Genomic DNA, 16483 nt, shown 5'->3' on the forward strand with positions numbered 1-16483 from the left:
CTACATAGTCCTGGGCGAAGAAGGGCGGCGACGATGCATGGGGGCGTGGCAAACAAAACGGCAGCTGTTGCCGCTCTGAAAGTTTGAGCATCAAGTGAATAACAAGTGGGCTGGCATCTGATGTTGACATGGACACCAAGGGAAACAACGAGAGAGAGGAAAGGAAGTGAGGAACTTTTCAGGGAACTGGCGACAGTTTAAGTGTCGTCTCTCTGTAACGGTAAATTGCATGCAAAAGTTGCCGCGAGATGGCGTCATTCACAGCACACAGCTGCCGCAATCGTTGCCCATTTTGATGGCACATCTCTCTCTCTCTCTTTCTTTTTGTATGTGGACTCTTCTTAAATGACAGAATGCGAACAGTTGTCGTAAAAGTACTTAAATATAGTACAGTGAGGAATGGACAGGGACTATATTGATAAAGGACACCGACACAGAACGGACATAGAGATGTCGAGGAAAAAAAGTGCTATAGAAAGCGAGATGTGCAGCAAATAAATTGTGGGAAATTCCCCTGAGAATTTATCGATTGATCAGATATGAAATTAATTTATTGACTGAATATATGGTGCTTCAATTTATTGATAGATTATAATCACTTTTTTTAAGTTATAGATTAGGAAAATAAAAAGGCAAGATTTAATATTAATATTTATAAAAATTGTTAATCAACGGTAGATCTTGATTTGAGATTTAGGTTTCTATGTTTAATTATGATATTTTTTGTTCTAGAACTAAAAATATAATTTTCAATTTTGAGAAGAACTAGTCTAGAAATATTGTAGGTTTTTTGATTTAAGAATTTATCTTTTAGTTTCAACTTTGACATTATTTTTGTTAGATCCAAGAAGTTTTTCTTGATCTTAGCACGATTTTTATTTTTATCGAAAATTATAAAACTTCAATCTCCTATAAATTAACGTTCCCAACTTTTAAGCTTTACTAAGAATAAAAGTTGTAATTTAAGCTGTAATTTGTTGACTTTTAAACTCCGAAAAATATAGTTAAATGACAATATGATTAAAAAATTTAGCAATAGCTTTGTTTTTGCAATAGATTTAAGTGTAGCTCATCACTCTCAATCAGATAAATTTCATATGCTGCCTCTGTATTTCTTGTCAAAAACATTAAAGTGTAGTATTTGTTTTCTGAATCAATTCCTTGACCATTTAAAAAAAAACTACATTTTCTAGCACAAAATTGAACACACAAATTCAGTACGAAATTAACGTGTTTTTGTTTTTTTGGTGGTAAGCGCCAAGTTGCTTATCTAAACCCATCCACAAAAAAAACAAAAATCGATTTATTGCCGTTCTCGTCAAAGAAATTAGTGGAATAGAGTCCCTCCTCAGCTCAGGGGTGGGAAAAAAGACGCAAGACGCTGTAGATGGAACGAGCAAATGTTAACAAAATTCTTCTTTGATAAGATGGACAAGAAGTTGCAGCATTCACATCACCAACAAAAACAACAGCAACAGCATCATAGTCATACACATGCCTCGTATCTCTTTAATAACAATCAGTCAACAAAATCGCTATCGAATCCATTGCAAGCCAAGCTTGTGGCAATGGAGAGCAAGTTAAAGCACGGTTCGATCTCAAATGTGGCAACTGCAACAACTGGAGTGGGAGTGGGAATGGAAACAGCTGTGGGAGCCACCACAAGTCACACGAATAACCGGAGTTTGAACAAATCAAGCCAACATTTTGGACTGCGTCAGGTGACGCTCAAGGACCCAGGAGCACATCGAGAGCGCGAACGCCACGAGGGCGGCAGAAGCACAAATGCAGCTGGCTTTAATCGTTATTGTGTGCCACAAACTGGGCAGCAGCAGCAGCCACAACAGCAGCAACCACAAGCTCAGTCCATTGTGCCGCTGCTGAGTCAAGTGCAGCGTGTCAATCACGATTTAGCCGATAAACTCAATCGTCTGGCGCGACGCAATACGATCAAATTCAAGGAGCTGACCGCGTTGCAGGGGCACGACAAGAACACGGAGGCGTTGCAAGAGTTGCAGACATCGATACCGGAAATTAGCAAAATCTTTGATGTGCATTGTCGCATTGGCAGCGGCACCTTTAGCACCGTGCTGCTGGGCACCTTGCAACGCGAACGTCAACTGCCCGAGGCGCAACGTCGTCGATTTGCCATCAAGCATCACAATCCGACCAATCATCCGGAGCGCATACTGCGGGAATTGGAATGCATGTTTCGCATGGGCGGCGATCACAATGTGATTGGCATCAATTGCTGCATACGCTACAACGATAATGTCGCCTTTGTGATGCCGTTTATGAGTCACGATCGCTTTCACGACATCTATCGCAATCTAAGTTTGCTCGAGATCAAGGATTATTTGCGCAATCTTCTGGTTGCTCTGCAGCATGTCCACAAATTCAAAGTCATTCATCGGGATGTGAAGCCGAGCAATATTTTGTATAATCGTCGCACTGGTAAATTTCTCCTCTGTGATTTTGGTTTGGCCCAACGACTGGCCGACGATGGCAGCCTGATACAAGCCTCCGATTTGAGTGGCGCTGCTGCGCTGATGCGTGACATGGATGCGGCGCAACAGCAGTTGATGCAACGCGAGGGCAACAGTCTGCAGGACGAGGCAGATGCAGAGCGTCGCATACGTGCCGCAGGCGGTGGCACAGCGGCTTTCGGTGAGTCGTCGATGACGTCGACGGCGTCCACATTGCTGCTGACGGAGCCCACCAAAAGGGAGTTGGCTGCCCAGAAGGCGGACACGCAGCGGCTGATCAATCGACTGCGGTATATGAACAGTAATGTGGATCCCAATAACTATGTGGTATCGACGAATAGCAGCAGAAAGGAGATGCATGCATCCAGGGCAGGCACACCAGGCTATCGACCGCCTGAGGTGCTGCTGCGTTATCCATACCAGACGACGGCCGTTGATGTTTGGGCCGCCGGTGTGATAATGCTCTCAATGCTGTCCTCGTTGCATCCGTTTTTCAAGGCGCCCAACGATTGTGCCGCCCTCTCGGAGATTATGAATCTCTTCGGGGATTTGCAGGTGCGCAAAACCGCTTTTATGCTCGATCGCTTGGTGTTGATCACCCAAAAGGTGACGGCCCTCGATTTGCGACGCGTTTGCATGCGCTTCCGCTATGCCAATCATTTCCTCTCACCGGAAATGCAGCGACGCCATCGTCGCTCCGATGGCAGCACGGAGTTGTGTCGCCTTTGCGAACAGTCGACTTTCAATTGCATTTGCAAGCACAGTTGTCATGCGCTTGAGACATACAACGAACTGGATATGTTTCCGCATCATGCCTACGATCTGTTGAGTCGTCTACTCGAGGTGAATCCACAGAAACGCATCACAGCCGAGGAGGCCCTGAAGCATCCGTTCTTCGGTGAACATCGTCGCATTGCCAGCGGCGTGCCATTGCATCAGCTGCAACAGCAGAGGCAGCAGCAACAGCAACAACAGCAGCAGCAGCAGCAGCGTTCACGGGACTCGCTGCCATCCGCCGGATCACGCACATTGACGCCATATGTCTGCTATCCGAATGGCACCAAGTCAACCAATCTGTCGGAGTTGGCCAGCCGCACAGGTGTCGCAGCCTCAGCTAGTACCGCAACACAAGTAGCTGCAACAGCAACAGCAGGAGCAGCAACAACAGCTGGAAATGTTTGAGTTTAGTACAACAATTGGTTTATCGTCTAGTGTGCAACCAAAAAATGCAAAAAATTCTATTGTAAAGTGCAAAACTCTTCAAATTTTGCATCAACATACCATTTACATACATATAAATAGAGTATTTGGTGGCTTTGTTCTTTTACCTTCGATTATTATTTTCTGTTCACGTTTGTCTGATAAAAAATTTGCCATAAAATAAGACGTCATGAATTTTCTCGTCTTCTAATCTTGCCTTTAGCCAATCAATTTCATTGTGGATTTATCATATTTATGACAATATTTTACAAACATCAATTTCCCAATTGGTTTTTTCCCCTTTCATCCCCTTGGCTGTTCACATTTTTCTTCGTTTTCTTATCAATTTTGCATTTATTGACAGCCAAATATTTGTTGTTGTCATCGTGCATGACTCAATGCACAATTGGCCGACTTAGCTATGGCCGATTTTGTGTGCAATCTTGGGTCCAAATTCAAGTCGAAAAATAAATCGTGTTGACAGTTCCAGCAAAATATTGACCCAAAGGTCTTTCATCTATTGCACTGGAATGTTGTGACGTTTTGAATGTTTTTGTGTGGTGTAATTGAATAGAGATTAATTTACAATTTTTTTTTATTTATTAAGTAGTTAAACATTTTAGGGAGAACTCATTCAGACCAAACTTCATACTCATATGTATCATATTTACATACTTACACTACCGTTCTGTTACAGAACTTTAACTGAGAAAAAATAATAGCATACTTTTACGATATTTATTCTAAGAACTTTAGCTACCAATATAAATTGGATACTTATAGGACGCACTTAAATTATATCGGCTTCATTCGCCGTTAGATTATCGAACATGAGAGAAATATGCATCGAGTAAGAGACAAAAGAGTATCAAAGTGACTTGAGTCTAGTTTCAGTTTACTCTATCACAAATTTGAGCTTCAACTTGCAATCATTTTACCTTTGAATTTAGTGTCAAACATGAGACTCCTTTCCATAAGCTGAAGCTAACTTTTCAACATTCATTCGAAAACAATATTTTGTGCCGGCAACATCGCTAGAATAATTTTAACATTAAAATTTTTTACAATTATATTTGCGTTACCTTTAAACGCGCTTTTACTTTTATTAATTTATTTTATACTAACAAATTACGCATAACATCTAAAATTTTAACCAAAATAACGTGTTCCTAAAAAATTAGCAACGGTAAGCAGCGAATTAAAAGTAAATAGTATGCATAGATTGATGCATTATCACCATCAACTACATAGTGTAGATGACGCTATAAAGAGTATACATATATTCTTGATCAGTGCCGAGGCGATATAGCCATGTCCGTCTGTCTGTCGGATAAAAGATGAGGACGATATCAAAGTCAACGGTGACGATGCGGGATGTTTTGAAAGTGCGTTAACCCAAAAAAAGCACAAAATCAAAATAATTTTTTTTTTCTTCACTTCCAAGTTATGCTGTAGTCAATTCGCACATAATTTTTAATAGCACCGATGACACTTTTGAAAGACAGAAAGAGCTAAAGAAAGTAAAATATGGGTTGCTTAGAGTGACATTATTACTAGCTCGTAAAATGATTGTTTAAAACTTTTTAGCTTTCATAACGAGTTTAGCAACAAATAACTATACAAATCTTGGCGATATTCCAGGCGATCTATTACTAATTGCTGCCAAAAATGACGTAAAGTGGATAGAAATGATTTGGATAAACATGAAAATATTGTGAAAAGTCACAGAAAAAAACAAACAAAAATATGCCGAAAGTAAGCTGAAATTGGCGCAGAAAAGATAAGAACTTGGCAAGCAACAATTGGAAGAGCTTCAAGCACAATTGGAAAACCTGAAGGAGGAACACCACAAAGAGCTGAAGCTGAATAAGCAAGGGCGAACTTGAAACAGAAAATGAGGCGAAAATTAAAGATATTGTAAGCCAACATTTAGCTTCTGCAGAAGATGAATATTGGCTTGCAAAATCTTTAATTTGCGCCTTATTTTCCGCTTTGATTTCGCTCTTTTACTTATGTAGCTAACCACATGGCTTGCAGAAGCTGAATGACCTTGCAGAATAGAAAGGATACGTTGCAGAAGGAACTGGTGACCTTCAAGCAGACAATGCAGAGGAAGCTGGATACACTGCGCAAGGAGAAAGGAGCTTGGCAATCGCAAACGGATACGCTTCTAAAGGACAAACACTCGTATGAGCTGCAGCGTGACAGAGATCAAAGATTTGTGAAACAGCAGAAGGCGAGCAGCAACTCTACGAATCGTTTTGCTAAACGATTATTTACTTATTAGAATATTTTACGAAAACATTTTTTTTTGCTTCCTCAAATTTTAACAACGTTGTAATTTACGAGTTTTTATGCGCATCCTTTCTTGCGTCTTTTTCAATTCGTTTCGGAAATTTCTATTTGTTTTTTTAATTTTTTTGCAAAACTAATAAATAAATAATTATAATATTCTATTTCATAAAATTGGGTTAAATTTATTTAATAAATATATATTTAGCAAGTTCGCATTTGATTTGGATCTCTGCAAAATTAATTAAATTATTTAGTAACTCCCTACCTTGATGCCCAGTTAATAATTTATTCTTCACAAACTTCTTTCTACAACTCCAGGGGAACTCTGCCCGAAAATTTCGAATTCATTATCTCCGCCTTCTTCTATCTGATTATCATTATTGTCTACACACGCCCCTGTTATTGGAAGCTCAATTTCAGGAGCTACAACATCTCTTAGTAGGCTTTTTAGCGTCCCTTTAGATTTATAGTGGGTCAGAGGAATCCAAGGCTTTATTAAACACATCTGAATCATATATTATATATATCATATGAGTCATATGTACCATATTTACATATTTACATTAGTTCAATTTCGAATGTCTTATACATTAAAAATCATTGCATACTTTAACATGTTATTATGTTAAGCTGCTTGTCGATTAACGAATAAAACTATTGCATACTTTTAAGGATGCTGTGGAATATTGAAATTAAATAATATTGTATACTTTTCGCTGCTGGTAGTAAGCAGCTTTTTCTTTTCTTCTTCTGTACAAACCCATAATCATTGCTTTATGATTTATTTCAATTTATTATTTCAGTAAAATAATAATTTGAATCAAATTAATAATAGATTTTTATTCAGAGATTGAATAAAACTTGTGTATATATAATTTGGTAATTTTTTCTAAAACTAAAAGTAATACAAATTACAATAAGTTTATAACAATTTTATGCTAATGATTCAGATTTTAGTCCCTGTTTAAAGCTAATGAAGAATCAGAATTTTAAAGCTCTTCACTTTTAACATTTGTGATGACGTCTAACATACGCTTAACATTGTGCAACATGTTATCTGTGCAATGTGACGTAAATAAAGTAGACGCCACCTGAATTCCATTTGCGGGGATTTTAACACTCGCCAGCTCACTCACACGCTACGCTTCCAAACGCTTACAGTGTGCACGCCCAAAAGGCTTTCAGCAGTTCGTTTGAGGCTTAGTCTCAGTTGCCCATTCCCATCTTATAGCAGCAGTTTCATATTCTTTCACAGCATCTGTGCTCACTGGACTCTCGAGCTCCCCGTGGAGTCATAAACATTTCTCACACACACACACACACACACACACTGCTCGCACATACTGTGGCAGCGTCACAGCCACAAAAGCCGCGTGCGCAGCTCACCGGACACAATGCGGCTTATCAGGCAGCCGAGCAAAGTAACAAAAAACTGTGGCCACCTCTCGTGTTATATGTATGTATGTGTATCCTTCATGCTACAGGCACCGTCATCTCTACCGCCTTTCCGCTGCTGACTGTGGCTTCAAAATGGCCAACGACGCCGTTGGATGCCGCTTTATGGCACATGATAGATTAGTCTGGCCACAGGTGTGTGCGGCTTATTGTAACCTCAGTCTATGGCTACCTCATTTATTTTTACGTTTTTTTTTTTTGTTTTTGTGGTTTTGGTTTTGCTCGGATCTCTTTTTTGAGGTTTTGTTAGACGCTTACTAGCAGATAACAGTAATTAAGTAATTAGTTGCGCTCTAATGTAGGCAATACTTTGTTTTTTTAAAGACTTTCGGGTTAAAGTCAAAAAGGTTTACGAATTCATATCAAATAATTAAAGCGTCATCAATTGAAAAAGGCACTTTAATTAAAAAATTCATTTCATTTTAGTTATACAATACTTTTAGAACTTACTAAAAGTTTAAGCTATCACTTGTTTTGAACTGTTTTGCACAGACAAGTTGAAGTTGTACCAATTGCTTAAAATATGAGTTCAAGTAACTTTAACATTAACTTGTTATTATTATTATATAATTTGCATTCTTCAATACATAAATAAATCATAAATTTAGTTTATTAGATATTATTATTTTTGCAAGTATTTTATTTCAAAGGAAACCAAATTTTTCAATATATAATACTAAATGATTTTTTATTTAGTTTACTAGATATTCAAACTTCTACAATTATTTTATTTTAAAGTAGAGAAAAATCAATAAACTTGGTTGCTTTAAAGAATTTTTTCAATGAATCATTAATTTATCAATTATTACATTTATAATTATTTAAGTTTTTTTATCTATGATGACCCTAAATGGAGTCTAAATATCTACATTCTTTTAAGTATTCTCGTATTCAATTATTCTCCACATCACTCAAGAGTCTTTGAGGTCCAAGCTGCAACTTAACCCACTTAACTTTTCAAACTACAATCGATTGCTCATAAGTCGTCATCGATTAGCTTAAAGTGTCATCAGAGAACTATCCAACACGACTTGGCGTTCCCCACAACTGCAAGTTGTGCAACACTTCAATTGTGATTCAAAAGCCTTTTAAAGTGCTCATGCGGTGCAATGTCCTGACCCCAAAAACATCGCTGAACTGTTGACTTATCCATTGCTCATGCTCTCATATCTCTCTCTACTCTCTCTCTCTTTCCCTCTCTTAGTCTGTCTGTTGCGCTGTCTAACTGTTCATCTATCTGACTGTCGCGTTGTGTCTTTTGCCGTCGTTTTGTTTGTCTGTTTGTTTTTGCCCGCCTGTCGCGTTTTGTTTGCCATCCACATGCGTTGGCCTGACCCCATGTTAAGGCAAGTTAATGCGTCATGGTTATCTTTGCACGCTCATCACCAGCATCACCCTGGCCACGGGGAGAGCAACAAAAGGAGCACCAGCAACAACGATGGCAAAAGCATTCATCGATGAGTAGGATAATGATGATGTGAGGACAACGATGATAATAACGATGATGAACCTGATGATGATGCTGCTGATGCTGATGCCAGCGCCAGCTGCTGACAACGTTATTGGTGTCGGGTCAGTAAATGAAGAATGATGGACCAACCAAGCACATACACTCTACTATCCACACACACACACATACATGTACACCCACACAGACATAGTTGGTTGCACAAACGGCTGCAAAATATTTTGTCATCTTTCACGTGACGCGCTGTTGCATCAAATGGGATTTATGCGACTTTTGTGCAATGGCACTAGAAGCTCTTGCTCTGTGTTTTGCTGCTGCTGTTGTTGTTGTTGTTATTGTCTATTTGTGCTGTGGATTGTTTTGCTGCCTGTCATTGCAATGCACTTCTTGAACTTAAACGTTAATTGGAAATTTTTAGCAATTTCCTCACTTTCCACCTGATCTGCCTGCTATCTGCCTGTCCCTTGTCTTGTGTTCATGCTGTTGTTGTGGCCAATTGTGAAATTTGCTGTACAAAATATGGATTTATGTCAACAGCAGCAGCAGCAACAACAGCAACAATAGCAACAACTACAGCAACGTCATGCTGGCAACATTGCAGTCATTTTTCGCGCTTTTCCTGCATCGTCGTCGTCGTTGTTGTGTCGACATTGTCAGCTGCGAGCTGTTGGCAATGCATCACTGATTATGAAAAGCTTGCTAAAAGCTGGACTCATGATATATTGCTTTTGTTGCTACTGCTGCTGCTGTTTTTGTGGTATCATAGCCATCATCCTCATCACCATCATCATCATCATGATCAGCGTAGTCATCATAGTCAGCAGTAGCAACATCATCACATGAGCACGTGAGCCAAGGCGACAATGATGAAGTTTTATGCTTTGCCACCTGCAACACACACACACACACACACACTGCCAATAGCTGCGATAGCGCAGAGGTGGTGAAGCGCTCCGCTGGCAGATTTGGTGATTGTTGTTGAAAGCAACAACAACAACAACAGAACAGCAGAAGCATGAACAAGAACAACGAGAACATTGCCAACAGCTGCAATGAAATGGAAACGTTGGCGATTTTCATTTTTTGCCGCTATTTTGTTCCTCTTTTTTTTTGTATTTGTGACTTTGATGTGTAAAAGCATGTGCAGCAACAGTGGCAAGAACACTTGCTGGGCCACGGTTAAGCCATCAGCAACAGAGAACAACAACAACAATTACTTGGCTTGAATGACAAGAAAGTGTTTGTTGCCAGGACAACGTTTACACACTCTCCTAGAACTTTAACAAATCTTTAAAAACAATTTAATTGTAATTTATCCAAATATTTAAATAGATGCCAAGTGAATTCGGATGAATCTATATTTGATATTTATTTAAGTTTTTATATTTTGATTAGAGAATGGATTTTTAAAGTAACAATTAAATTTATTAACTTTGTTGAATACTTTTTTAAAGATTAAATTACTGTAAAATGAATTCTTAATTTAATTTTATACATGGTAAAAGTTTTATTTTTTATTTTTATTTGGTACCTATTTTTCGCTACCCGACAAAAATCAAATTGCAAGCATAAATTGAAACTAGAGCCACTATTTTTGGAACATAAAATAAAAACTACTGTATTTATGATTCCTGATCATTGCAATCAGATCAAAGTTTTAGAACTATTTATCTTCTTATGGCTAAAAACGTCAAATGCTATTGGGTCTTTTTTATTTAGATGAAAATCTGATCAATTTTCTACTGTACGGCATATTTTGAATGTAGTACAATAAACCACAAATAGATTTTGGTATATTTTAGGATTTGTGGTATATTTTTGGCATATGGTCTTGGTACAAATGAGTAGAGGGTATCTCATAGTCGATTACACTGTAGCTTTCTTACTTGATTCAAATATTTACGTGTGAACCTCAAAAATGAACTACAAATTATTGTTATAAATATTAAATATTGAAACATTTGCTTCACAAAAATATTCAAAGAAATGCCCCAAAATAGTTATACATAATATTAAAAAGCAAACGTTGCTTTCAAATTAATTATCAAACTATTTAATAATATGATTTGCACTTTTATTATATTGTATAAATATGAATGATTATAGTAAATGGCAAACTGAACTTAAATGCTGATTAGTGAAACCTATTAGAATTTCTGCGTAAACAAAATGCAAACGAAATTTCACTACCGAAAATCCGACACTAAGTGGATGATTATTTAGACTATAATTTAGATGATAACCCAACCTTATTAAATGTCATGCAAGTTCACAAAGTTCTTTAGGCGAAAACCTCTGTTGCTGTGTGCTTAATTCGACAGACTCGAAATGAGGTCAGTGTTGGGTGCGAAGCAGTATGACGTCAGCTGTTATTAAGCGACAAGAGGCAGGAGATAGTGGCAGCAGTAGCAACAACAACAACAATAGCAGCAGCAGAAGCAACAGCAAAACATTGACAACAACAGTGGCAGTAACAACATTAAAAGTAATCCAGAGCTGCAAGTGACAAACAGGACAAACAGCAAGATTAATTAACTGAACTGGACAAACCCAAAAAGGACAACAACCCGAGGTAGCAGGAGCGTCTGTTAAATCACAATAGCTGGCGACACGTCACAGTCACACACACACACACACACACACACACACGTATATATAATGACAAAGCGAGTTGATGCCCTGTAAAATATGAATTCATGCTGTTGGCTATGATGAGCCACAGAAATAAAATATAAATCTCATTGTTGAGTATATTTTATGAGAATATCATTTGCATGGCATCATTTTAGACTATCACATCTTGTTGTCATTCTTTTGGCTTATCTAATTTTAATTAGCCAACAACAACACGCACTTTTTGTGAGCCATACAAAGGCGTCAAAATATAATTTCTGTCACTTTGACGCATCCTTGCCGCAAGTGGCATAGTGTACAGTGCTTCCTTATGGCCCGGCTAACACGCTGCACCCTTCTCTCCATCTCTCTCTCTCTCTCTCAGGTGTGTGTGGGCCACAGGTGCGTGTGGTTCGCATTTATGAACTCGTTACACGTAATTAGGGTCAGTGTGTCTGTGTTTTTGTCTGGCTATCTTCAACTACACATCGCCCCGCTCTCTCTCTCTCTCTCTCTCTCTCTCTATCTCTGTGTATCTCTGTCTGCTGGTGTCGTTTTTGGTTGCTAGTCGAGAGACAATTAATTAGAGTCGAGCAAGTGCAGCAGCAATGCCCAACGGATGTGAATATGCCGAATGGTGCTATTGAAATCCAAAACGCCTCTTTTGTGGCCGACACAAAAGTCATAAAGCTTCTTTTTTTTCGGCCGGACTTTAATTAGGGCGACATGTAAATTAGCCAGCCAGGACTCAGGTGTAACACATCGCCAAGAGTGGAGCCCAAATAGTGGAGCCATATTCGGCAGACTGTCGCACTATTTATTATGGGCATTTCATGTACATAGTCTCTGACGTCAGCGTGAGTGTGGGTGTGTGTGCCTCTGCCTCTGCCTCTGCCTCCATACAGGACACAGGACTTTCCCACATATTGTTGCCACCTTATAGTCACATTAATTGGCAGTGGCCATTCCATTTTAATTAGTTTTCGCAACGGTCCAAGAGCCAAGAGAGAGTCGAGGCGAGCTCCTGTGCCCAGCGTGAATTATTATGCCAAGCGTAATATATTTTATAAAACGCCTGACTTCTGCCAGCACTGTGTTTGTGTGTGTGTGCGTGGGTGGGTGGAGGTTGGGGGGGTTGGAAAATTATGCAACAGCGGATATTTACGACACCGCTGCCAATGCCGTCCAATTTAATTGAGTTGCAGCGTTCTGCACTCTGGAATTTTGGTCTCTGCTGCCGGATTGCAGCTGCCAACAAGGCAAATGCCGCTCACATTCATTTATCATGGCCTAGGCGAGGGGGCGTGTCCAGGGAGGATAATGTACAGAGAAAGACAGAGAGAGAGAGAGTCAGACTAATTATATGCTCGCTGCTTGAAATTAGCAGTTCAAATAGCAGTTGAAATTCAAATGATGCTTAACTGAAATGTCCTCGGGCCGCGCTCTGTGGCAAGGATCAAGTCGCGAACATGCCGCTAATCGATGAACAGACAGCTGCAAGCAAGTCTGCCATTAATTAACAGTGGAGCAAGCCAATTGTCCACGAGCTTGTGTAATTTATTATTACTCACAAGTTGACTGCAACTTGAACATGATTGTAAAATAATGTGAACCTATTTTATAATTGGTCATGTTGAATATTATGCTTGTCAAGTTGACAGCATAAAATTAGGGCTAACTATTTATACATTTTCTTGATAGTTCTGTCAATTAAGGTACTACTAAAATTGTTTAAGAAATTTACATAGAAGTCGGCTTGACTAAATGTTCTAAATATATATATTTTATTTTATATATTTGTATCATTTTTAACATTATATTATATAATATTTGGACATGGTTTCTAATAATTTAATTTAATCATTTTAGTTTTATATATGTCCATCATATATTAAATTTATATTATGTTTAATATTATGTTTATCAAGTATTTGTAATATTTTCTTGACAATTCTCACTCTAAATTTAGCTACCAGAGAATGAAATAGTTTGGAAATTTTATATACAAGTTAACCTGACTTCAATTTGAAATAAATTTCGATATAATTTTACCACATGTACCAACATAATATATTATACATATATTATATTTAAAATAATTCATGCAAATACTTAGGCTCGCGTCTATTTATAATACTTTCTCGACACTTTTCATTATCAATTAAGCTACCAAAGAACGAAATAGTTTGGGAAATCATGCAAACTGAAAGTTGGACATGATTTCTAAATAATTTAAAAGCATTTTGTCAAGTGAATTGTATACAAATTGATTTTTTGCTGTATATTAGAATTCTTTCTACATAAGTCTCACAGTTAATTTAGTTACAAGAAAATGAAATAAATTAGGAAAGCTAATTAGAAGTTGTACAAAACTTATAAATAATATTAACGCATTTTATATTTATATAAATTATTCATTATATTTAACACTATGATTGTCAAGTTGGTTGCATAAAAGATGAATCATCCGTTGATTATTTCTCTTCTCTTCTCAACTCTTCTCTCTCTCAATTAATCAACCAGAGACTGAAATAATTTGAGAAATTTACATACAATTTAAGCTGACTGAAGCTTGGACAAGATTTAAAAAAATAAATGTTAACGCATTTCATACCAGCTGTAAAATTTTCTACATAAAATATAAATTTTTCGCTGAGTATTTATAATATTTTCTCGCCAGTTCTCAATTAAGCCACCCATATATTTCAAGCAATTATAATTATTTTATTTTATGACGAAACCGTAAACTATATTTAATATTCGACTTCATCAACACACACCATTTTAAATTACTCTTGAAGTGCTGTGCATGCTCGAGTGCACACTCCCCTTCCCCCCTGGACATGAAACTATCCTTATAATAAACTACAGCTCAGAAATTTAATGAGCAAACAAAGGAAGAACATTAAAATGCACTCGAATGTCGAGTGTGAGTTATGCCAGAAGCTTAACAGCAAACGCTGCTCGACCCAAAAAGGTTTCAAGACGAAGAAGATTAGGAAACCCAACGAAAACTATTAATGAAAACCTCAAAAATATAACTCGCAAAGTGGCTTAATACACATCGAAGTCCCTTCGTTGCGCTGGTGATCATTGCGGGGTATAATGAAGAGTTCAATGTTCATTGTGAAAGATCGGCAGACAAAAAAAGGAAGTCCTAAGAAAGGCAATAAATAGGCCGAAATGAAGACCCTCAATAGTGTATGTTGGCTTAAGCGTGTGAAATGTAGAAACACCTGTAAATGGGTAAATACTGGAACATCCCCCATGTCGAAAGGTCAACACATCTAAGGCATCGACACGAAGGATATTAGATTCAAGAAACACACAGTGAGCCAATTGCAGCAATGAAGTTGTTTTGATGAAGCCACAGACAGCTGCCTCAGTGCATTTTTCCCCTTCCCCTTCCCATTCCAACGAATGTAAAACTATATATTAATCAATATTTATGGCAGCCATAAACAAAAAAAAAAAAGAAAAGAAGAAATACAGAAGAAAAAGAAAACTAAACTCATCTATCACAAGAGTCGAAAATGCAGCAAAGAACACAACAAATTGAGCAACCCGAATTGAAGATGAAGGAAACCTGTTATAACAGAGAGCCAAGTGCAAGAGTAAACAGATACAGCTACAACATAGACAGGTAAAAGTAATAGTAATAGTCATAGTCAGAGTAGTCAGAGTAGTCATGGTAAAGGTAAAGTCAAAGAGGCAAACGATAGAGTTGGGATTCATGCTTGTGTGCACTTTGACCACAAAAAGGTCAAGACGCTCCCAAAGATATAAACAGACAAACATATACAAAAATATATATGCATACACAGTGAAAAGACAAACAAGCTAGTCAAATATTTATATACCCCATAATACAAATATGCCAATTGGGTATAGCACATTTCAATATAATTTTAGTTTATGTGCAATCACTTTTAATAATGCATATGCTTGAAGTTTGTGATGTATATTTAACAAAAAATTCAAATTAGTTCAATTTGTTTGATCAAACTTTAAAATATGCTTGTATATTGTTTAAAATAATGTTCATAAAATATAGTTTTACATTAAATATATTTTAAAATTTCCATAAAATTTAAGTTCAAGTGCAATTCTTTTAGGGAAAGCACATTTTTGGGCTTTAACGTTTATTTTCATAAAATATTTAAATTAGTTCAATATGTTTGATCAAACTTTAAAGTATGTTTGTATATTGTTTAAAATAACGATAAGAATACATATTTGTAAAGTCACCTTTAAAGTATGTTTGTATATTGTTTAAAATACTGTTCATTATACATCTTTTTAAAGAAAATATATTTCTAAATTTCAATAAAATTTTAGTTTATGTGCAATTCTTTTAAAGAATTCAGATTTTTGGGCTTTAACGTTTGTTTTCATTATATATTTAAATTAGTTCAATTTATTTGATAAAACTTTAAAGTATGTTTGAATATTGTTTAAAATAATGTTCATAAAATATAGTTTTACATTAAATATATTTTAAAATTTCCATAAAATTTTAGTTCAAGTGCAATTCTTTTAGGGAAATCACATTTTTGGGCTTTAACGTTTATTTTCATAAATATTAAAATTAGTAGTTAACTTTATTTCATTAAACTTTAAAGCATTTTTGTATACTGTTTATAATAATGTTCCTAAAATGTATTTTTAATTTTGTTGAAATATATATATTTTCAGTATTAACTTTATGTATAAATAAAAACTACTATAAACTATTTTCAAAATATCTTCTTATATTAGTTTCTTTGGTTATTACATATATTTAACAGGGTATTTTCCATTTTCTCATTCCCCTTACTCGATTCCCCTCTAACGCTTTTTCTCTTTTCCCATCGACAAGTCTTACTCTTAAGGGCTGTCCAGCAGCCCGTAACAAACTAGAAAGATAGACGAGCGGAGGAACGGTCAGGAATGGGTCTGGGGATGGGGACGGAGACGGGTTGGGACT

The 16483-nt window shown here is 37.0% G+C and overlaps 1 protein-coding gene across 1 annotated transcript; it reads left to right on the forward strand.

Moving 5' to 3' along the window:
* Positions 1 to 1140: 1140 nt before the first annotated feature.
* Positions 1141 to 3813, forward strand: LOC132798120 (cell division cycle 7-related protein kinase). Its single transcript, XM_060809847.1, has one exon. It carries the CDS (start codon positions 1401 to 1403, stop codon positions 3666 to 3668), a length of 2268 nt encoding a protein of 755 aa, XP_060665830.1. The 5' UTR covers positions 1141 to 1400; the 3' UTR covers positions 3669 to 3813.
* Positions 3814 to 16483: the final 12670 nt, after the last annotated feature.

The sequence above is a fragment of the Drosophila nasuta genome, chromosome 2L (genome assembly GCF_023558535.2).
Source record: "Drosophila nasuta strain 15112-1781.00 chromosome 2L, ASM2355853v1, whole genome shotgun sequence".
In the NCBI taxonomy this organism is placed as follows: domain Eukaryota; kingdom Metazoa; phylum Arthropoda; class Insecta; order Diptera; family Drosophilidae; genus Drosophila; species Drosophila nasuta.

What these genes read in the sequence shown, in the direction of transcription:
- LOC132798120 (XM_060809847.1), top strand. Translation starts at nt 1,401, where the DNA reads ATGTTAACAAAATTCTTCTTTGATAAGATGGACAAGAAGTTGCAGCAT.